Source organism: Bubalus kerabau, chromosome 8 (genome assembly GCF_029407905.1).
Source record: "Bubalus kerabau isolate K-KA32 ecotype Philippines breed swamp buffalo chromosome 8, PCC_UOA_SB_1v2, whole genome shotgun sequence".
Classification (NCBI taxonomy): Eukaryota; Metazoa; Chordata; class Mammalia; order Artiodactyla; family Bovidae; genus Bubalus; species Bubalus kerabau.
Genome location: NC_073631.1, coordinates 42,881,467 through 42,906,377, shown reverse-complemented (window position 1 = coordinate 42,906,377; position 24,911 = coordinate 42,881,467). Strand labels below are relative to the sequence as shown.

Genomic DNA, 24,911 nt, shown 5'->3' with positions numbered 1-24,911 from the left:
AAGTAGGGTGGATGAGTGGGGAGTAAAGAGGTAAGAGACAGGTGGATATAACATTCTTTATTAAAGCCTGAAAGCTATTTTCTTAAATGGACTCATAATTTGCCAACAATCAATTCTAACCAGATTTTCAAGCTTCTAGTTTAAGGTGAACATAACGTATGCTGTTGGAACTTAATACAGATATTTATATATCTTGAAAAATATCCATGCTTTATTATTAATGGACCTCAGCAAACTTATCTTCAGTTATTGAAATTCTAGTTTTCTTTCTCTTAACCCAGAAGCAATTTTAGAAAAGACGTTAAAATTCTGCTTTAGCATCAAATATTTATCGTAAAATTTAGAAACCAAAGATGGTATTGCTTTAAAAATAATTTCATCTAAGTATCTATGGCACTACATTTCATTTCCAAAGCACATATGAATGATGCATCTTAACTCCAGGCCATCTTTAACTCAATTCCTGCTACATGTTCCATCAGGACATTGGCTCTGAGGCTTTCACCATTCTGTAAGTTCAGGCTAAGCTTCATGATCTTTCTCTTAATTCAATTAAAAAATGAAAAAAAACAAAGAAGGAATGTGAGGAAAAAATTAGAAAATTTCTAATGTAATATCTGAAATGTCTATACATAACTATAAGTATAGAAAAGTTTCAAGTAAGTATCAAAAAAGTAGAAATATATAAGATGAAGTAAATCAATGAAGATCATTATAAAATATCTATAAAGACAAACTGCTGAAAATAAGCACATTATAAAAAGGACATAGATATTACAGACATGATAAAAAGAGAGATAGTCATTTCCTTCCACCTAAAGTCAGAATATTTTATTATCTGTAGCAAACCAATATGTGATTATTTGTCCTTCAACAAAATAGAACCTATTGAATGCTCTTTTCCTCCCATAGTAGAAAATTGCTTATACCACTGTAGTGAATATAATTAAATGAATAACCAAGGTATATGACTAGCATCAAGATCTATGCTAGATATCATAATAAAAAATATAACTTTCTGGAACATATGCTTTATCAAATTCCCCTGGAAAAATATGTATAATTAGATTTTCACACAAAGGTTTTAAAAATCCAGTCATATCAGCAGGTTTTGAGTACTAATGGAAAATGGAATTGATGCAATTATTTTGAACAGTGGTAGGAAGCATGGCTTTTAGGAGAATCAGCTTAAAGGAAAAAAAAAAAATCCCAATTGCATGTGCATTAAAGCTGTCAAGACGCTAAGCTAAAGATCTGCTCTCTGTGCCAACTAAACCCCTACCCGCCTCCGGAAAGTAACTTTCTGAAGCCTTGCCAAGCCCTTTGCTTGAAAATAACATCCTAATTGGTTTCTTCTAATAAAATTCAAAATGCTCTTTTGGTGATGATAATACCTTCATTGTTTTATTCCAGCTTAATGTTCTGGTCTCCTGGAATGTTCTGAGTATTACCATTCAGGGGAAAGAAAAAAAAAATCCATGAATGTGAATTTATGGAGTGACAGTCTGGCTGGATGAACCACCAAAGTTGGAAACTTTTGATGCCAGAAAAACGGCCTCTAAAAGCTATGGCTCTATTTAAGCCTTTAAGACTTGTAAATAACAGCAATGAGATTCCAATCTTTTCCCATTGTCTACATCATTATTATACAATAACATTTAGATATGAATACAGAACCAGTTTGATAATTTTTAGAGAAAGCTTAAGGTTCTTATTGACAACTGACACAATTAATTATCCAGAGAATCTTTCAAATCAAGAGACCATTTAAAGCATGAGGTCTTGTTTTTGCTTGAATTAATGACAACTGGTGTATATTTAGGGCTTCCCTGGTGGCTTAGCTGGTAAAGAATCCACCTGCATTGAAGGAGACCTGGGTTCGATCCCTGGATTGGGAATATCCCCTGGAGAAGGGAATAGCTACCCATTCCAGTAATCTGGTCTGGAGAATTCCGTGGACTGTGTATTTAAGAGGCTGGTAAACTTATAAAAAGTGCTTTGAAATATTCACCACATCATATTATCAAAACTTCTGCATGCCTTGTCATCATCTTCAGTTTATTTTATATAAATAAACATAGATTTTATATAAATAAATACAAAATATTTAAAATTCAGTCCACTGAATGATTTGATACATATAGATATAACTCTTAATTCCATTATGAAATTCAATGGAATGCTTTTTTATACAAGCCAAATTTATAATCATTTCATTAAAAAAAGAGGTCTTGTGTTAAGAATTACAGTTTTGTAGAACTGTAATAGTCTCTACCACTTAAAACAAGGTGTGGCCACATACACAACTTCTATCTGACCCAAATAAGCAAGGAAAGGAGTATTAGGATGTTCTGTTCTATTATCCTTACGCTTAGTTTCTAATTATGTTAGTAATTAGAAAAAAGCTTCAGATCCTTGTGTCCATCATAAAATTTCAGTAATGAATGAAGCCCAAGCTTGGTGCACTTCACATCTGTTTGTATAAAGTTATGTTTATTTAGAAAAGAAAAAAAAGATTTTCTAATACGAATTTTGCAAAAATTTTAGAAAGAGAAGCTCATAATGAAAGATTATGTTTCATATGCTATAATTGGGACTCTGCTAAGTCCTTGGTAATTGATGCTAACCATAGGTAACACTAGCAACTTGGGTTGGAAGACTTAAATTGCTATAAAAGAAGCAAAGTTTGTAAACAAATTTAGGTATTTACTTTATAGTTACTTTACATATTATTTTTGTTCCATTCACTCCCTTTAAGTTCCTGTTATCTATGCTAAGGATGGATTACTTTGTTCTGGCAGCAGGTCATTTTGTTCCCACCATTAGTAGCCATCAATAATGTGAGGGAGGAAATGCTCAAATATATAAGCCACCAATTTCTTGTCCTGGTCTTCAGCCCAACTGTACTAGCTATTACTGTATAACTGTTACATTAATATTTAGAGTACTAAAGTGTTCGCCAAGCTGATTATCTGATTATTAAATGACAAATTTGTGGTAATCACAACTTTAAAATAAGAAAACATATAAGTAATTCATAATAAAAATGGTATCAGGAATACAACTCTTTCTGTTGTTGTTATTACTTCTCAGGTTTTGTTATATGCACTTAGAATGCACACTAAGGACAGACTGAAATGATACTGAAATATAACCTGTGAAAGTGAAAGTCATTCAGTTGTGTGCTACTCTCTGCAACTCCAAGGACTATACAGCCCATGGAATTCTTTAGGCCAGAATACTGGACTGGGTAGACTTTTCCTTCTCCAGAGGATCTTCCTAACCCAGGATCGAACCCGGGTCTCAGACACTGCAGGCAGATTCTTTACCAGCTGAGCCACCAGGGAAGCCCAAGAATACTGGAGTGGATAGTCTATCCCTTCTCCAGGGAATCTTTCCGACCCAGTAATCAAAGGGGTCTCCTGCATTGCAGGCAATTCTTTACCAGCTGAGGTACCAGGAAAGCCCCTAACTAGATCTTTACCCACAGAGTATGTATATGTACGTGCTCAGTCATTCAGTCGTGTCTGACTCTTTGAGACCCCATGGACTGTAGTCTGCCAGGCTTCTCTGTCCATGGCATTTTCCAGGCAAGAATACTGGAGTGGGTTGCCATTTCCTTCTCCAGGGGATCCTCCTGACCCAGGGATCGAACCATGCTCCTGTGTCTTCTGCATTGTAGGCTGATTCTTTACTGCTTGGCCACTGGGGAAGCATATGTGTATACACCTATGTGTATGTAAAGACTGTGCATTTATCTTAACTCAGATATATTTCATCTCTCCATAAATAATTTATCTTTAGAAAGTAAAAAGCTGGACTTCCCTGGTAGTCCAGTGGTTAAGAATCTGCCTGCCAATGCAGGGGACATGGATTCGATGCTGGAAGGGAAGATCCCACGTGCCGTCAGGGCAATTGAGTTCCAGTCCATAACTACTGAGCCCTTGCCCTAGAGCCCATGCCCCTCCAGGAGACTTCTCCACATTACTACCACAAGGAGAAGTCTGTGCATCACTGAGAAGAGGAGCCCCACCTCGCCACAACTAAAGAAAGCCTGTGTGCAGCAACAAAGACACAGTGCTGCCAAAAAAATTAATTACTTTAAAATTTTTACAAAAGGAAAAAGAAAGTGTAAGGCTATAACAAGGGAATAGGAAGTTTTTCAAGAAAGAATTTAACATTCATTTCTTTAACACTATTACTCCTAAAGAGACTTATGATTTTCTTTTTGCATGATCAGCAGTCTGATCCTCTTCTTAGAAGAAATATCAATTACCTTCTGCAAAACTATATTGCTTTGACTCCTTTGGTCTAGCAATTCCGTATTGGCTAGAGACTTGACATTAGTTATTACATTATATATATGATTCAATATAAGCAATCACATTCAAAGTCTGGTACCTGGTAATTTTTTATAAGAAAACAGTTTCAGCAAAGTAGTAATTTAGGAATTAATTACATAGACTATTTTACATTTTTATTATCAAGAACCTTAAGTGCTAGAAAACATTAAAGTTGAGAAAGGCAAGAATATTTGGCACTTTCATTGGTGTCAATTCAAGTCAGATCTTAAGATTATTTAAATGATTGCTTCCTTCTAAGATAATACATAGAATACTCTCTTCTAGGGACTGACAAAGGAGAAAATATAATCCTGATTTACACAGTACAGCAAGTGAAACTCCTGACTACAAGAGCAGTAACTCAGAGAAGGCAAGACAAAGAAAGTATGTTCATTAACTTACATAAATTAGAAATAAAAATATGAAGTTTTAGTATTTATGTATTGCCTCAATCTTTTCAAAGAAAATTTAGAGACATTTCTGATATACTATTCAATATATTTGCAACCTGACATATAATAATCCATAAATTATTACTGTAGCCTACCAGGCTCTTTTGTCCGTGGGACAACCCTGGCAAGAATCCTGTAGTGGGTTGACATTTCCTTCTCCAGGGGACCTTTCTGACCCAGGCATTATTGAACCCACGTCTCTTGCATCTCTTGCATTGGCAGGCAGATTGTTTACCACTGAAACACCTGGGAAACTCCAAATTATTGCTACAAATCGGTAATTAACAATTTTAGGTAAGTTAAAGCTACAGTGTTGTGTATAATTTGGGAAAGCAAACAGCAGGAGACAAATTTGCTAATACTCAAATTAATGAATGGCCTGGCATTTCTTCAGATTTTGTAATATGCATTTGCAGAATGCCTCTGATTCTCTACATAATTAATTTTCTTCTTCCTATACCATTTCCCTCTTCCAGTCTTGTCTCTGCTACCATCAAGCTGTAGGTCCTTAGCCAAGACATGTAGTCCCTCGGGGACTCCATGCCCACCCATTTCCTAGGAATTCTGTAATAAATGAGATAACATGTGGAAATTCTCTGAAAAGTTAAAAAGCACCTTGTAGAAGTAACATATTACTACTGAGGGCCCAAGGGCAGTTCATTCTTCCTAAACAAGGAGGGAAGGTTGAAATGATTGTTTCTGAGCATGTACCTTGGAAACGCAGTGTGTACTTGCCATCTTTTACAGCTCAGCACATTGTTTCATAGTTAGCGCTGCCCTAAAATAGCACATGGCTCAGCACTGAGCTCTGCCTTTTACGTGCCCTTCTTGCCAACTCATACTCTGCCTTAGAAAACGTCTAACCTTTCTGTTCCTCGCTTTTAACTTTGTTTTCATTAACAACAGAGGTTCTAAGTAACACACAAATGAAAATGTAGAAGGCAAAAAAGAGTACGGGAATTTGCCCAAGGTTTGTAGCTCTTTTTCTCAATACTTTTATTTTTGACAGTAACGGAACTAAATCAAGATGATTGGATTTTTTCTACCTCATTATATAAAAGATATTTGGGAAATGAAAACATTGACTGTCTCTCACTGCTACAGTCACTTGACACTGTAATGGTATTCATAAAAAAGAACACATTTTTTTTTTCTTTAAAAGAAAATATTGAAGGCTATATTGAAATTCTGTAGACACACCCTGATAAACCCGCATGGTGAGGTGAGGAGAGTGAATAATTAGTTTTCCTATCATTTCTGAGTTCACTCTTAACTTTCAGAGCCACAAAAGGAGACCTCAAAACCACAAAAGGAGCTATAGCAAAAAAATAAACTTGGTCCAGAGGGGTAATTCCCTCATCATCACCTTGATGAATCTGAAATTGAAGAGGAAATTAGGAATGGTGAAGAGAATGAGTTTTATATCCATTATGTTCATGAAGGTTTGCTGTTTCAAGAGGAAAGCAAAAATATACTGACACCTTTAATGTGATAAAGGGAGTTATATGTGACTTCCTCAGAAAATGTTTTTTTCTTTTCATTGTGATTTTTTGTGGAGCTTAAAACTAATTCTAGCAGTATTTCCAGAAATGGTTCCACACTCTGATTGCTCCTGCTTTATCATGTTCCTTTCCATTCCTGTGACCTTAGACAAGTTACTTTCTCTGCACTTATTTTATGAGGATAAAAATAGTGCCTATTCACAGTGTTGTTAGAGAATTAAATAACATGAGGTGTATAAATAGTGCCTGGCACAAAAGCAATATTAATGTTAGTGATTACTATTATAATGAATCAGTTCAGTACAGTTCAGTCGCTCAGTCATGTCCGACTCTTTGCGACCCCATGAATCGCAGCACGCCAGGCCTCCCTGTCCATCACCAGCTCCCGGAGCTCACTCAAACTCATGTCCATCGAGTCAGTGATGCCATCCAGCCATCTCATCCTCTGTTGTCCCCTTCTCCTCCTGCCCCCAATCCCTCCCAGCATCAGGGTCTTTTCCAAAGAGTCAACTCTTCGCATGAGGTGGCCAAAGTACTGGAGTTTCAGCTTTAGCATCAGTCCTTCCAATGAATACCCAGGACTGATCGCCTTTAGGATGGACTGGTTGGATCTGCTTGCAGTCCAAGGGACTCTCAAGAGTCTTCTCCAACACCACAGTTCAAAAGCATCAATTCTTCGGCGCTCAGCTTTCTTCACAGTCCAACTCTCACATCCATACATGACCACAGGAAAAACCATAGCCTTGACTAGATGGACCTTTGTTGGCAAAGTAATGTCTCTGCTTTTGAATATGCTGTCTAGGTCGGTCATAACTTTCCTTCCAAGGAGTAAGCGTCTTTTAATTTCATGGCTGCAATCACCATCTGCAGTGATTCAGGAGACCCCAAAAATAAAGTCTGACACTGTTTCTGCTGTTTCCCTATCTATTTCCCATGAAGTGATGAATAAATTATCAAAATATTTTAGAAACATAGAAGGCAAAATGGTAGCACACATCTATGAAGGATGGAAAAATGCATATATTTAGTTCTAGGTATAATTATCTAAATCAAAACTGTAGAGAAAGTCTATGTAACATACACCATTATTCACTCTTGTGAAGAACATATTCACATATTTGATCAATATAAAAAAAGTGAAAATGTTAGCCACTTAGTCGTGTCCAACTCTTTGTGACCTCATGGAATGTAATCCACCATGTTCCTCTGTCCATGGAATTCTCCAGGAAAGAATACTGGAGTGGGTAGCCATTCCCTTCTCCAGGGGATCTTCCTGACCCAGGGATAAAACCTGGGTCTCCCTCACTGAAGGCAGATTCTTTACTATCTGAGACACCAGGGAAGTCCTGATCAACATGCAAATGTATTAAAATTATCTAGCATCACTTGAGCCGTCTTCATTTGATAGTTCAACCACTAATATTCACATGTATCTATGGATAATCATGGAATATAACATCCTTTTTCCATGGAATTGCTATTGATGGTTGACTAACCAGATAACATAAGCTCACTCTTCTGATTTCATTTCACTGAAGCAACCCTCTTTGTTTCCAACTGCAGAAACCTTGTACCTCTAGGAATGGCTTAACATCACAGCATCATCCTTTGGCAACATAATTAAGCTTATTAGATTCCGAGAAAGCTTACCTAGTACAAGAATTGACAGCAAAATACAGGTTTCCAACTTATTTCTAAAAATCATTTAGAAAGAGATCCACAGCATATCACTGTAATACATTTCTGTACTAATTAATACAATTAATTAATCAATACAATTCTGTAATGATTTCTAATATTTCCCGAGACATTCTTTGCAATAATTAAAACTTCTCACAATTCAAGGCTATGAAACATATTTTGTCTTATTTGACTACTAGAGTCTTGTGTCAATATATTCCTTACAGCAAAATATACATTTAAAATTTTTGACAATTTCTTCTCATTTTCTATCTCTATAGTATTTTACAACTATTTTAACTTGCTCTTTACATAACAAACTTACTGTTACTCTACTTAAAAATCTTTATGCTTTAGGTAATGTCCAACTCACACTTGTATTCATCAGCCCCTTCCTGAGTTCATTGATTCTCTCAGAGGAGAAGAATGCTAATAGCTCCTTATTCACACAGCACCCCTTGTTGAGTTAAGTTTATTAAAACATGCAGGTGTTGTTTAACATGTTTAACTGATATTTAACTGAGACCACTGGAAGGGAAATTAAAGGGAACTGTAGAAGCATAAGTTTTCCCAAGAACTAAATATTTCAGAAGATTCCATACGATCAGAGTGCGCATTCTCTAAGATTAATGGAGAAACCAAGAACAATTGACTTTATTTTTTATATCTTGGGCAGCCATTAGACAGTTTTCAACAAATGTGCCTTGCAATGTTAATGCTACCAGAGTTCATAAAGAGGTGATTTATCATTTTGAGTTTATTGTCCAGTAACAATTCATCAGCTTTTAGATTTAGCCTATGAGTTCACAGGGGTCCTTTCATTTATTGTCTAATTAACTAAGCTTCTTGTCAAATACGACAGATATTAAAAGAGAAAAGAGGTTCTGTAAACTTCCATCATCTTTCATTTATATACTACCAATGACCTGGAGATTTTAACAACTTATTAATTAAAATATAGCACTGAAAGAAGGCAGAAAGAATACAAGGTAAATAACTGAAAGAGCTTATACTCTTATGCAACCCTAGTCTCTACAGTTAATACACTTGTTGCCCAATACAACTCACACTGACATTTTTATGTTTTTAAACTGCTCTCATACATATTTAAATGTAACTGTAAAACTCAACTTTGGACTGGAAAACTGGCCAATAGTAGCTATGAATCCAAATAGTAAAAATCTTTATTGAGTTTTAATCTTTTAATTGTCATTTTTCTTTTGAGCTTTAGAAAATTAGTCACAGGCTTAAGTGGGAGTAGAACACTTTAGCAGTGGGAAGTCCTAACTATTTTGGTGAACATAAGGACTAGCAAATAATTGACTTTTCTGCCATGCATTTTACTATCAGTGAATTTATTTGTGAGCACTCACAGTTTTATAAAGCATTTTAAAACATTTCCATAGGTACCATGATAACTCATAAGAGTTTTTAGCCAAAAGAAAACCTGAAGTAGAGCCAGACAGCTGCCTGTTTAGTAAAATGATATTTAGACTTTTTGAACCCTGTGTGTTAATTGAGCACACCTTAGTTTTATCCTACTTTTTTGTTTCAGAGTATTATTTTTCTAGATTTAAAAACATATAATAAAAAAAGATAATCCAGTATATTTTAGGATTACTTAAAAAATCAAGTCTGATAACTTAGAGGATTGTACTAAAAAAAATCTACATGATTGAATTATTGCTTCTTTGGTAACTGAGGTGAAGCTATTGTGTGATTTAGGATAAGTTAACTTCTGAATTTCAGCTGAAACCTGGTCTTAGGGGCTTTCCTGGTGGCTCAGTGGTAAAGAATCTGACTGCAATATATAAGATGTGGGTTCAATCCCTGGGTCGGGAAGATTCCCTGGAGAAGGAAATGGCAACTCATTCCAGTATTTTTGCCTGGGAAATGCCATGGACAGGGAGCCCGGTGGGCTATAGTCCATGGGGTCACAAAAGAGTCAGACACTACTTAGTGACTAAACAACAACAATCCAATCTTAAAACACACACACACACACACAATCCAAGATACTGTAGTCTTTCAGCAATTTAATAATATATATCTTCATTGTTTCATATAAAATGAACAAATCCAGTAATTCTGAATTAAAATATCAGACTTAAGATATATTAAATTTTCATATACAATGCAAATATTCTTGAATCAATTTCAAGTACATCAAAAGTATGAAAAAAACAAACTATTTAACAGCCATTGCTTTGAGTGTATGCCCATATTTGTTATTTACATGGGTATATTTATATTTGTGATATTGATTTTATTAGCATCTTTTTATGGATATTTTTATACACATAAATTTTATATCAGAGTGCAGTTTAAGCTCATCATGAAAAACTGAACTTAAGAAAAACAGAATCTTAAAAAAAATTATTCATTTGGGTCAATACTTCCAAATTGTAGACATATCTAGATATGCCAAACATGCTAGCATACATAAATGCCAACGACACCGAGGATTAAGACAATACTATTGGCAGGTTACCTATCAAGGACCTATATGCAGTATCTTTCATTTAACACTGGAAACCAGGCTTCTAATCAAAATGCACAGAAGGTTCTCTGGTAGAAAATGTCTAAAATTTACAGAGGTTAGATGTCGATGGGGAAGGACACAGAATAATTAGAAGGAAGTTTGAGAATTAACTGAAAAGGGTTAACATATAAAGGTGAATTCCCAAACCACACTGAATCTTTAGCGTATAATGTGAAGAGTTTGGAAGTGGATAGAGGCTTCCCTCGTAGCTCAGTCAGTAAAGAATCTGCCTGCAATGCAGGAGACCTGGGTCAGGAAGATCCCTTGGAGAAGGAAATGGCAACCCACTCCAGTATTCTTGCCTGGAGAATTCTATGGAGAGAGGAGCCCACCAGGCCACAGTCCACAGGGTCACAAGAGTCAGACACAACTTAGTGACTAAACCACCACCAGAAAACACCTGACCATCACCTGCATAGCAGGGGATGGATCTAAATTCATCTGTGTAAAAAGTAACAAAAATTCCTCTCTCATGCTGTTCCTATTCTAGTGCTATGATGAAGAAATGAGTATCTATTGCATTTTGCCTGATATCTATCAATTTGAAAAAAATTAAAATTTACTGAAGAGTGATTGTACTGTACTAAAGCTTTATTGGCCGTGGAGGTGTAGTGGTAAATGGGTATCATATGGGGAACACATGTATACCTGTGGCGGATTCATTTTGATATTTGGCAAATCTAATACAGTTATGTAAAGTTTAAAAATAAAATAAAATTAAAAAAAAAAAATAAAAAAAAAAAAAAAACTTATGTTAACTCATCATTTATTGAGCAATAACAAATAGCAGTCTCTATGCTAAGCGGAGTGGAATTAAATACAGTACAAATGAAGATTATGTTGTTGTGCTAGTTAGTTGTGTCTGACTCTTTGCGACCCCATGGACTATAGCCTGCCAAGCTCCTCTGTTCATGGAAGTCTCCAGGCAAGAATACTGGAGTGGTTAGCATTCCTTCTCCAGAGATCTTCCTGACCCAGGGATCGAACCCAGGTCTCCTGCATTGGAGCAGATTCTTTAACATTTGAGCCACCAGAGAAGGCCAAATGAAGATCATATTTACAAACAATAACTCATGCAAGCCTTCATGTATTATAATAGAATGAACACTACATACAACATAAAACACTTTACAAACTTAACTCATTTAATTTTCAAACTGATTTTATGAAGCAGTATCATCATGTTATAGACTATAAAATTCTGGATTAAGAAAATTAAGTAACCACCCCAATACAGCATACCCAGAAAGAAGCAAACAACTATGATTTAAAACCAGTAATAAAACCCATGAATTTTTAAAAAATTGTTTAGGTTTCTTTTCTTCCACTTGCCTAGGTTCTTCACACAAAATGTTCTTAAAAATACTAAGGATATTATTGTGAAAGATTTACTCAAAGGAGGTCATATTTATAAAATAAAACTAAGCTCAAATATCATATAATTTTACCAACGGATATAGCAAGGGGTCTTAGAAACAATTTAGTCCAAATTTTTTTGTACATGATTGAGGAAACCGAGGTCCTGACAAAGTTTCAGAGTTAATTACTGAAGTAAGGATTGAAACCCCTGAAATATTTATTTCCATGTAAACACTGTTCTCATTATACCACAATGTCAATCTAATATTCATACATTTATGTACATAAAAGTATTTGTTTAAATACATTTCATAATATTTCATTAAAAATTTCCTCAAGGGCACTGAAATCATAACCAATATTTCTCCCACTAAATTATAATTAATTTTTTGTTAATATTTTTCATTCTACCAGAAAAATGAAATTGTTACATTCAGACAAAATACATTTCAGAACAAAAATTACTACCAGGAATAATCAGAGATATTTCATAATGGAAAAGAGGTAAATTTATCAAGAAGCATAACGCTCCTAAATAAGTCAGTACTTAATAACAGAAATTAAAAACGTGACTATAAAATCACTGCAGATGGTGACTGCAGCCATGAAATTAAAAGATGCTTTCTCCTTGCAAGAAAATCTTTGACAAACCTAGACAGCATATTAAAAAGCAGAGACACTACTTTACTGACAAAGGTCTGTCTAGTCAATGCTACCTTTTTTCCTGCTCATATTTGGATGTGAAGGTTGGACCATAAAGAAAGCTGAGCTTCGAAGAACTGATGCTTTTGAACTGTGGTGTTGAAGAAGACTCTTGAGAGTCCTTTGGACTTCAAGAAGATCAAACCATTCAATCCTAATAAAATCAGTCCTGAATATTCATTGGAAGGACTGATGCTGAAGCTGAAGCTCTAAGACTTTGGCCCCCTGATTCGAAGAACTGACTCATCAGAAAAGTCCCTGATGCTGGCAAAGATTGAAGGCAGGAGGAGAAGGGGACAACAGAGGATGAGATGATTGGATGGGATCACCAACTCAATGGACATGAGTTTGAGCAAGCTCCAGGAGTTGGTGATGGACAGGAAAGCCTGGCAAGCTGCAGTCCATGGAGTCACAAAGAGTCCAACATGACTGAGCAACTGACCTGAATTGAATTTGTTCAGTTCAAGCTAAGAAACATAGGAAGATCCTGAACTCACCATCTCACATGAACACAACCAAATCTTCTACTACAAAAGGAATAATTCCCTTTAAAAAAAGAGCTGGAAACTAAACAGCTCAAAGGATAAAAGGGGCAGGACAGGCAGAGATGTTTTCCTGCCAGAAAATCCATCTCTTGTACAGCAACCCACAATCAGCTCACAAATATGGAACGTCTCCTTGAGGAGTGAGTGGTTTGTGCCCCATATCAAGTACCCCAACCCTTGGGACTTGCACAGGAGACATGAGCTCCCATAATGTCTGCCTTTGAAATCAAGGGACTTATTTCCAGGGGCTTATGTTCAGGCTCCAAAAGGCTGTTGGAGCCTAGATTCTGCTATTTAAAGACTTATAGACAACTCACCTTGGGACTCAGCAGAAAAGTAGCAGCCTAAAAAGTTCCTAGTCTATATATACATGAAGGTAATTCATTTGCCAGTCTTAAAGCATCTGCTGGGGTTGGGGGTGGGGTGAGGGGGCAGTGCAGGGGAGGAGTAGTGGACTGCTGGGACTCTCTCTGGGGATTGAGGTGTTGGTGAGTGACATTTTTTGTGTTCTCCCCACTACCTGGCTAGTGCCAGTAAACACAAACAGCCACAGCAGTCTCCTGTTGCTCTGCAGTATCTCTGGCATTCTTGACTTGCCCTGTGCTCTCCTGCTGCTTTACTAAAGCTGGAAGTTGTATTACTGCACTCTTCTGCTTCATTACTACTGCTAAAGTCTGCAGATTCATCATGACCCTGAGCTCTCCTGCTGGATCACTAAAACCAGCAGGTATGCCCAGTCCACACAGAAGATGCACCCTGATTATCTGGCTTGGTGGCCTGGCGAACTTTTTGGACTGAAACAGAGTCAGTTCTTGGGAGGCTACCACACCCAGGACATTGAACACAGCATAATGAAACACAACCTGACTTTCTGTGAAAGAAAAAAAAAAAGAGAGAGAGAGACCTATTTTCTTGAGCTTCAGTCTTAGGGGGAGACTTAACATTTGCCACACACTAGAGGCTATGGAAGTGCTCTCAGGGAATGTAGGCCAGAGAATGCCATGGTTGTACTCTCCTCTGGCCTCACTTCAGCTCACTAGTACCTACCAGAAAATAGTTTATACACTTGTTTGGAGCCCTGAATTTCAGGGGACACCTTCATATCACCTGGTCTAGAGGACAGCAGGGCTTAAAAGTGTTGTCCCACAGAGCTGTATATATTTGCATATTTCAAAAGCTGCTATATGAGGAAAGTCTTCCAATTAGCCTGAAACTAGGTTCTTCCTGAAATCTCTTGCTATGAAACTCTCACAGTCATTGTTACATCATCTGTGACCTGTCAAGAATGAATCAGACTGCTTAGACAATCACAAAGCTTCCTTAGACAATCAAAAGGCTTACAGAATCTGCCTGCAATGTGGGAGAGTGGGGTTTGATCCCTGGTTTGGGAAGATCCTCTGGAGAAGGGAATGGCAACCCACTCCAGTATTCTGGCCTGGAGAGTTTCATGGACAGAAGTTAAGAGTCCATTGGGTCACAGAGTCAGACACGACTGAGCTAAACACTTTCACACTTTCAGACAATCACAAAGGTTTGAGAGACAAGCAAGTGCTAGTTCAAGGTTGAACAATTAAGGTTCATCTCCTACAAAAGACCATTCCTTCAATACTGAGGGAGGTAACTTTCATATAATACACAGAAACAAAGAGTCAAGCAAAATGAGGAAACAAGAATATGCTCCAAACAAAGAACAAAATAAAACCTCAGAAAAAAAAATCTGAATTAAATGGAGACAAGAAATTTTTCTGATAAACAGTTCAAAGCACAAATCATAAAGATGCTCACTGAATTTAGAAGAAGACTGATGAAGACAGTGAGAACCTGAACAATACAGAAAAGATAAGAAAGTACAAAAGAGAAGTCTCAGAATTAAAGAATATAAAAACTGAACTGAAAAAAAAAAACTGAACTGAAAAATACAATAGAAGGGTTCAACAGCAGACAAGATGAAACAGAAGAAAGAATCAGTAATCTGGTGGCAGAGTAGTGGAATTCACCCAAACAGGGAAACAAAACAAAACAAAACAAAAAAAAAGAAAAGAATTCTAAAAAGTTAAGATAGCTTACAGTACCTGTATGACAACATGAAAAGGAGTAACATTTGCTTAACCAGGGTTCCACAAGTACAAGAAGGAGAGAAAAGGCAGAAAATTTATTCAAAGAAATAATGGTTGAAAACTTCCCTTATTTTGGAAACAGACATCCAGATCCAAGAATCCCTGAAAGTTTCAAATAAGAAGAACCCAAGATATGCACACAATGACACACTGTAATTATAAGGTCAAATTTAAAGATCACAAAAGAATCTTAAAAACAGCAAGAAAGGAAAAAAAAAAAAAAACTTGTTACATATAATGGGATCCCTATAGGACTTATCAGTAGAATTTTCAGCAAAAACTTTCAAGGACAAAAGAGAGTAGCATGGTATATTCAAGGTGCTGAAAGAAAAAAAAAAAAAAACTTCCAACCAAAAATATTATACCCCACAAGGTTATCATCCTGAACCAAAGGAAAGATAAAAGTTTTCCAGTCAGGAAAAAAACCAAAGGAGTTCACAACCAATAAACTGGCCTTATAAGAAAAGTTAAAGGGACTTCATTAAGCTGAAAAGAAAGGGAACCAACAGTAACAAGAAAACATATGAAAATAAAAATCTCACTGGTACATAAAAGATAAGAAAAAAAAATCTGAGCATAACTGTAAAAAAAGTCATCAAAACACAAAGGAAGATACTCTGTAATGGCCTATATGGGAAAAGAATCTAAGGGGGAAAAAAAGGAGTGGATATATGTATACATATCCCTGATTTAATGCACTATACAACAGAAACTAACACAATACTGTAAGTCAACTGTGATGTGTGTGCTGAATGGCTCAGTCATTTCAACTCTTTGTTTCCCTATGGACTGTAGCCTGCCAGGCTCCTCTGTCCATGTGATTCTTCAGGCAAGAATACTGGAGTGGGTTGCCATTCCCTCCTCCAGGGAATATTTCTGACCCAGGTATCAAACCTGCATATCCTGTGTCTCCTGCATTGACAGATGGATTTTCCAACACTGAGTCACCTAGGAAGTCCTGTAAATCAGCTATATTCCAATAAAAATTGGAAAAAAGAGCTATCAGGCAATAAAAAAAGAAAGAAAACAACAACAACAAATGCACAAGGGAAGAGAATAAGAGAAGAAAAGAAGAGAGAATAGCAAGAAAAAATTATTAACAGAAAAATCATACATACTTTCTTAATATTACTTTAAACATAAATGGAATAAATTCTACCATCAAAACACATAGAGTGGTTGAATGGATTAAAAACAAGACCCAACTACATGTTTCTTACAAGCGGTTGACTTCAGATGTAAGGCATACATACACTAAATATTAAGGGATGAAAAAAAAGATGTTCTATGCAAACAGAAACCAAAAAAAGTTGGAGTAGATATATTTACATCAGACAAAATAGACTTTAAACCAAGAATGCAAAAAAAAAAAAAAAAACAAAGGTGGTCATTATATGATAAAGTTGTCAAACCAACAAGAAGATATAATATTTGTAATATTTATTCATCCAAAATAGGAGTACTTAAATATATAAAGCAAATATTAACAGTCCTAAAGGGAGAAAATGACAGCAATATAATAGGAGAGAATTTTAATATCTCCCTTAAATCAATGAATAGATCATCCCAACAGAAAATCAACAGAAATCAGTCTTGAACAAAACATTAAACCAGAAAGACTTAATAGATGCATATAGAACATTCGATCTAAAAGCATCATAATAAACATTCTTCTCAAGGGCACATGGAATATTTTTTCAGGATAGATCGCATTTTAGGTCATATGCATTTAAGAAGACTGAAATCAAATCAAGTATCTTTCTGATCACAATGGTATAAGACTAGAAATCAATTACAAGGAAAATCAGAAAACAAAAACTAAACTCTGCAAATAGGTGGAGATTAAACATGTTACTGAACAACTTGAACACAACTTAGCAGTTAAACAACAACAACTAAACAACCAATTGGTCAATGAAGAAATCAAAAGAAAAATTAAGAAAATATCTTGGGACACATGAAAATGGAAATACAACAAATGGAAATACAAAATCTATCATGCTATGCTATGCTATACTAAGTCTCTTCAGTCGTGTCCGACTCTTTGTAACCCCATGGACTGTAGCCCACCAGGCTCCTCTGTCCAAGGGATTCTCCAGGCAAGAATACTGGAGTGGGTTGCCATGAAAATCTATCATAAAGAACACCAAACACACACACAAATTATAGGCCAATATCCCAGATGAACATAGGTGCAAAAATCCTCAACAAAATATCAGCAGACAGAATTCAACAATTCATTAACAGAAGCATACGCCATAATCAATTGGGAGTTATTCTAGGGATGTAAGAATGGTTCAATACCTGCAAAACAATCATCATGATATAGCACAGTATCAAAATGAAGGGGAAGAACCAGAAAAACTGGTTGTCTCAAATAGATGCACAAAAAGTATGTGACAAAACTCAACATTCATTTACAAGAAATATTAAATGCGGGAATAGAGGGAACATCCTTCAATATGCTTGCTCCTTGGAAGAAAAGCTATGACAAACCTAGACAGCATATTAAAAAGCAGAGACGTTACTTTGTAAACAAAGGTCTGCAGAGTCAAAGCTATTGTTTTTCCAGTAGTCATGTATGGATGTGAGAGTTGGACCATAAAGAAAGCTGAGTGCCAAAGAATTGATGGTTTCGAACTGTGGTGTTGGAGAAGGCTCTTGAGAATCCCTTGGACTGCAAGGAGATCAAAGCAGTCAATCCTAAAGGAAATCAACCCTGAATATTCATTGGAAGGACTGATGCTAGAGATGAAACTCTACTACTTTGGCCACCTGATGTGAAGAGCCGACTCACTGGAAAAGACCCTGATGCTGGGAACAATTGAAGGCAGGAAGAGAAGGGGACAACAGAGGACAAGATGGTTGGACGGCATCACTGACTCAATGGACATGAGTTTGAGCAAGCTCTGGGATATAGTGAAGGACAGGGAACCTTGCAAGCTGCAGTCCATGGGGTTGCAAAGAATCAGAAATGACTAACTGATTGAACATTAACAACTTCAACATAATATTAGCAATCAAAACAGGTTCTGTCTGTTTAAGTACATAGCCTTGCTTTTCCTTATGAACCTTATTGGTCCTAAAGATTTTCTGGAAAGAATATGACAATAATGTTATGAAATATGAATCCATAAACTACTGGTTTTTTTCAATAAAAATTCAATTCAAACAAAAATAATTTGCATGAACTTTTTATTCATTTGAAAAGCTATTTGGCATAAAATTTTATGAAACACAGTATCTAATAGGAATAACAGTTCTTTTAACATTCAAGATTTATCCAGCACACATAATTATTTAATAACGCCTGAAGTATATTCTCCCCTAGGAGTGATAACCATCTAGGTGACCTTGTGCTAGTGCTAGATCAGTGCTGCTGCTAAGTTGCTTCAGTCGTGTCCGACTCTGTGTGACCCCATAGACGGCAGCCCACCAGGCTCCCCCGTCCCTGGGATTCTCCAGGCAAGAACACTGGAGTGGGTTGCCATTTCCTTCTCCAATGCATGAAAGTGAAAAGTGAAAGTGAAGTCGCTCAGTCGTGTCTGACTCTTAGCGACCCCATGGACTGCAGCCTACCATGCTCCTCCGTCCATGGGATTTTCCAGGCAAGAGTACTGGAGTGGGTTGCCATTGCCTTCTCTGATAGGGAAGGCAAATCTGTAAGTCACTGTTTCCCAAATGCTATCACTCTATCACTCCACCACCACAAGAAGGGATAGAATGTGTATGGGAGAAGAGATCTCTTATTTCACACACCTTTAAACTGACTGTGATTCTTAACTGGACAGTAAGACAAAACTGAAAGGATTCTTCTAATGGGTCACTCAGAAATTTTAAAGTATTAATAAATGAAAGAAAGTATATATGTCAACCCTGTACAAAAATTCTATATCTTTAGTAACCTATTCAGTGTGATACTCAGACAAATCATAGTAAGATCACTGAGACACTTTAAGTAATAAGAAATTTGGAACAGGATTTCAAGCAGGTACAGTCAAATCAGTTAAGAAAATTACTACGACCTAATGATTAAAATCTATACATTTTAAACAACTGGTTTTGCTCAAGATACTCTTCCTATTACATAGTTAGTTTTTGGAGGGTTTTTTTGTTATTAATTTAGAAATTGTGGGATTTAATTATCCTTGTTGATATATCTTTTTAAAACAGTATCCAAATTAAGTGAATTCTATCTAGTTATTTCCAAGTAAGACTCTTAGGAAGAATAAAATAGGAATTATAAGATTTTCATATAGTTAGCTTATCTAATCATGCTGTATTCTGCATATGTTATAAATTAAGTATTATTCTAAAATATTTTTTTAAAATTTCAGAGCACTTAAAATTTTAGATATGCAGTATTTTAAAAAGTTCATCATAATTCCCAGTCACGTTGTAAACAGTAGTCATTATTCTATAAGATACTGAAGTCTGGTTTTAAAAGATTGTATTACTTAATTTCCTCTTTAAAAGATAAAAATGTAACTGTCTTTTCAAAAACAGACGATGAACTATCTCTAGTGACAAACTTGTTTTTAACAGTTACATATTCAAGCTTAAGTTTCAGTTTAAAATTTTTTAATTAGTTTCAGTGTAACAGAAAGCAGATTTAGGTACCTAATCTATGTGATCACTTCATCTTCCTATGCATGCATGCATGCTAAGTCACTTCAGTCGTGTCAACTCTGTGCAGCCCCGTGGACAGCAGCCCACCAGGCTCCTCTGTCCACGGAATTCTCTAGGCAAGAATACTGGAGTGGGTTGCCATGTCATCTTCCTATACACTAGAGAAATACAGAAAACAGGGAGGGAATTGCACTGCTCCTTAATACCTTTATTTTTTTACTTGATTAGATAATTCATAGCCCTAGGGCTTCCCTGGTGGCTCAGTGGTAAAGAATCCACCTGCAATGCAGGAGATGCAGGTTCGATCCCTGGGTCTGGAAGATCCCCTGAGGAAGGAAATGGCAACCCACTTCAGCATTCTTGCCTGGGAAATCTCACAGACAGAGGAGCCTGTGGGCTATAGTCCATGGGGTTGCAAAAAGTCAGAAACAACTTAGTGAGTAAACAACAACAACAATTCACAGTTTTCATCCTGGGAGAAGAGGTGAAAGCAGCCAGCAAGATGTGTTAGTAATTAAAAAAAAAAAAAAGACATTTCAAAAGGTCTTTTTTCTTCCCAACTTAACTTGATAGCCATGGGTTCTTGAGGGAATGGCTAATTCAGAAGCCAAGGAAACAATTAGAAGCTCACACATTCTAAGTTCCAAATAAGGCTCCTTCAGTGTTTGTGATGACCCTGGGGAAAGTACTGGTGATTTAAGAAACAAGGAAATAGATGGACATTTGACTCATAAGTGTCAAGTCATACTGCTGTTTGAAATCCAAGATAACAGAGTTTCAAAGGCACACAGCTATATAAGGCCTGAGAGTATACTATTTCTCAAATGAATGAAAATATGCCCAGTGACACTAACGTTTATGCAGAGATAAAGATGAAAGGAGCAATAAAAGTATAAGTGACTCTGACTGGCAAGATGATCTTCCTGATCCATCTCTTATTCCATCTGTCCAATTATTTTGGGTTACGTGACAACCAAAATCATCCATCTCCAAGTCTTTTGAATTATATACATTAAAGCTCATGCACACATTTGGCAAACCATTCCCTCAGAGGACCTTAATAAGCCTTTCATGTTCGTGAATATTTGAAATCACACTCATTTTCCTAAGATTTGGAAGAGAGAATTTGCAAACAACAGCAATCAAAAGCATATTATTTTAGGTCCTTTTCAATTAATTAGGAGAGTTTGCCAACTTCAGGATCTCCTCATGGAAATAGAAGAACACCATTAGAACAATATATGGAGAGACCCAGTCTTAAATTTAAGGCTCAAAATGTATTAGAAAAAAATTTCAATAACTAAACCTGCACAGCTCTTTCTATTGATGAGAAGTACCATAGAAGGGGTGTTCCTCATCAAAGTTAAATGACTACTAAGCTTAAAGATCTTAGGCTTTGGATTCTTCACCATTTCCTCATGCATGTACATGTAAACACAGAAGAAACTTCAAAAAGGGCAGAATCCATTTCAAACATTTTCATAAACAAATGAAATAGAGGGTTTTGTCTGTTAATCAATAATTTAAAATAGCCACATCATCCAAAAAGCAATCCAGTAGACATTTTTTAACGCTAATCAATACTCAATTATTATTTTACTCTCTTTACTAATTTTTTTATCTGCATTAAGAAAAAAAAAGACTTCAACATTTTTCTCAGATTGTTTATCAACTTTCTTACCATCAAATGTTAAGTAAACTCTTGCTTGGGGCTGAGGCGATCCTTTCACATAGGTAGAACAAACAAATACTCCAACCAAGACACAAACTGCCTGGAATGCCATTTCTTCAGATCTGCAAGTTAATATCCAAGGGAAAATACCTTTACAATAAAGATAATAAGTTTGTTATATTTTACTTCACATTTTAGGAGCACACACCCACCAAACACACAAAACCTGCAATCTAGACAGCACCTTATTCACATATCTGAACTTTTAGAGTCATGCAAACAGTAGGAGGTGCTGTGACTTTCTGTCTTACATGTGAAAATTTGCATTTGATTTCATTTGTGTCTGGAAGTCTTTGTTAAAAGTGAAATTATTTCATTATCCAGCAAAATAATGTGAATATTAAACAAAGCAGCCAGGAAAATGTTGTCAATTCCCAAAGGAAAAAACCAATATTTAAACTTGTTATTCTCTTTAAACAACAACAAAAAACACATTACATTGAAAAGACATGAGAATGGTGCCAATAGGTATTAACAGATGGACACTTCTCTTTCTACCATAAATATAGTAGCAGTAGAAAAATCTCACATAAAATTTCACTTCCACACACTCATTAGCTCTTTGGAGTAACCATCTCTGAAATGATATTTCTACACAAAAATCTACCAGGGCTCAATTCCTGATCACTTATATCACTGGAATTAGTTATCTGCCAGTTGTACAGATGACCATACAGCTGTTAAATGATGTAGATGAGGTAACCATGAATTTGTGCCAAATACAAACCAATGACTTAGTGGTGAGCAATCCAGTGAACCATGTATCCCTCAATGCTTTTTTAAAATAAATCAACTAGAAAGTGGGCTGTCAAAATTTCAAACGATAAATCAGAGAGACAGGTACTACTGTTTAAAACCATATCTTTATAATTGATACATGCTATTAACTAATGTCTGAACACCAGAGATCACATAACATGTAATATCAAATCTATAGGAGCTCCAGTAGCCACAATATGCAAAATAAACTCAGGACCATTAAAAAAAAAATCATTTTGAGTCTAACACAATTATACAATGAGATGACACGACAGAGTTTAATCTATAAATTTATTTTTACAGGTTACAACAATACTGATCTTCAATAGTATGTGGCTATAAAGAAATGCCACTAAAATTTGACAAGTAATACAGCACAGAAGCAATAGAGAAGCTTCAGTAATACAGAAGCAAAAGAATAATTAAACTGAACATGCCACTGTAAACAAAATGTAAACAAAACTTATATTGATTTCTTAGGTGGTACATATAAGAGGTAGAAAAAAAAATTCTATGCTTCTTTTACCACACAGATGGAGGAAACCCTAGAGATGTTTCTGTTTGTAATTTTCAAAAGAAACACTTTCTTCCTGCTTCCACAACCTCTTCACCTTGTCATCCCTAAATTAACTTGAAAGAAAACCGATTTTATAGGGTGACTTTCCCTTAGTAATTTGCTCCCTGGTTTTGTTGACTTTATAGTTAAATTCCACCCCCCCCCCCCAATATATCAATATGCCTAACCTTTGCCTCTGTATTAAGCAGGATATTAATTATACATTTTTACATACTGCTATTATCAATATCTTATCTGATATGTCCCCATGAAAGCAACATATGCCACAAATTGCAAAAAATAACATTGGAGATGAAATGACAGGTCAAGTGTAGTGAGTATAAAGAGCAACGTGATTTCAAGCCATCCAGAGATGAGAAGTGAGGGAAAGTCAAGTATCTTATACATGCCCCCGCCCCTCATATTTTATGACTTCTTCCCTTTAACTCAAACACTTAAGACACGATGCTTACTGTTTTCACTTGTGATTGAACACTAATAACATGTAATAAAAAGCCTCTTATAAAATTCTCTCCAGTAATTTTGCCTTAGAAGGCAGGGATACTCAACTTTAAACTCTCCGCAGGTGTCATAACCTAAAAAAACAATTCCAGCCAGGCTCTCTGCAAGGGAAATACTTCCATGACAAACTACATGCGCTCTTAAGAAAATATCCAGATTTGAGAACACAGATGTGTGAAAAGTCTATACACAGATCCAAAGTTGTATTTTGCTAAATTTGTAATGCTGAAAACAACGAATCCAGCTTACCGAGGTGGAAAGAGATCAGCGCGGAAAAGTCGTCAATGTGCTACAGGTTTGGATCCTCGTTTCTAGCCCTTTCCCCAAAAGACCGTAATTTCTAGGGCGTCCCAGCGATGAAATTCTTTCTTTCCTGCCTTTTGAGTTCCTTTGTAAAGGAATCCTCAGCGTTGCAGCGGCGCGGCACCCGGAGCCCTGCTCCGCGTCGCTCAATCAAGCACTCGGGAGTGAATGGAAAGTGGCCGGCGCAAAGGGCGAGCGCTCGGGTGTCCGATTACAGCTACGCGGCGCACGGCTCCGGCTGCCCCGGCGCGCCGCCCAGCCAGCTCACATCACCCGCCCAACACACTCGGCCGCATCTCCACCGGCCGCGAGGCCCCACCCAGAGCGCGCCCGCGAGAGGGTGGCAGGGAGCCGCCAGGGCGGGGCCGACCCCAGGACAAGCTGCCCTCGAGATACAGGAATGTGCTGCAGCAGGCTAGGGGGCCAACTAAACAACTCTGCTCCTTTCTCACTCCGCCGTGGAGTGAGCAACTTAACAGGGTGTGTTCCAAGGTTTTTGTTTGTTACCGGCTGCTCTGGGAAGGCATTCAGGATTAAGCTTGGCCTTAACTATCAAAGTGCAAAGCAGTTTTTGCCAGAAAAGGATCACAGCATCCTTTTAAGGCAAATAGATGGGTTTTTAAAAGGCATGAGTCTCGTCCTTTCCCTGTAGAACGTTTTCTAAAACCGGTCGACATAAAACAGTCTCATCGCAGAAGTTTATCCTTTTAATGGGTATTGTTTCCTACTGTGCTTCCTTAATGTCCCCAAAGCAGTAACTTTGTCGACCTCTCCACGGTCACTCATATACAATACCCTCCTTTCCGGGATACTCCCAAAACATAGTTACAAGAAATTATTTCACAGTTGTGTAGAGGAAGCCTGTTTTGAATTATGCCAACAGAGGTTTACGAATGTAGACATCAAGGGTATATATTTCCAGCACTACCTTCAGGTAACCTTGTTAAATTCTGGAACTAACGTTGATGTTTAAGTGAAAATTATTTCTCTGGATCACAATTAACTAGATATTTGTACTTGGGGAGAAATGAGCTTCCACCTCCATAAAATGAGCAGGTACTTGCTTAAAAATCACTGTGAGCTACAGCCCAGTAGATGTCACTATACAGAGAGGACATGGAGTATAATTTCTCCACCATGTTTCTTATAATTTTCTTTATGAAGTAAG

The 24,911-nt window shown here is 36.6% G+C and overlaps 1 protein-coding gene across 2 annotated transcripts in view; it reads right to left on the bottom strand.

Annotated features, from left to right (window-relative positions):
* Nucleotides 1–24,051, bottom strand: part of SEMA3C (semaphorin 3C) — a 213,517-nt gene extending 189,466 nt beyond the window's left edge. Inside the window, exons 1-2 of one of the 2 annotated variants that reach the window (XM_055590119.1) lie at nucleotides 23,690–24,051; nucleotides 21,553–21,693 (exon numbers count right to left, since the gene is read on the bottom strand). In XM_055590119.1, the coding sequence (XP_055446094.1) occupies nucleotides 21,553–21,655 (103 nt within the window). In that variant the 5' untranslated portion in view covers nucleotides 21,656–21,693; nucleotides 23,690–24,051. The remainder of the gene's footprint in view (nucleotides 1–21,552; nucleotides 21,694–23,689) is intronic. The other variant, XM_055590118.1, reaches the window with a different exon arrangement.
* Nucleotides 24,052–24,911: the final 860 nt, after the last annotated feature.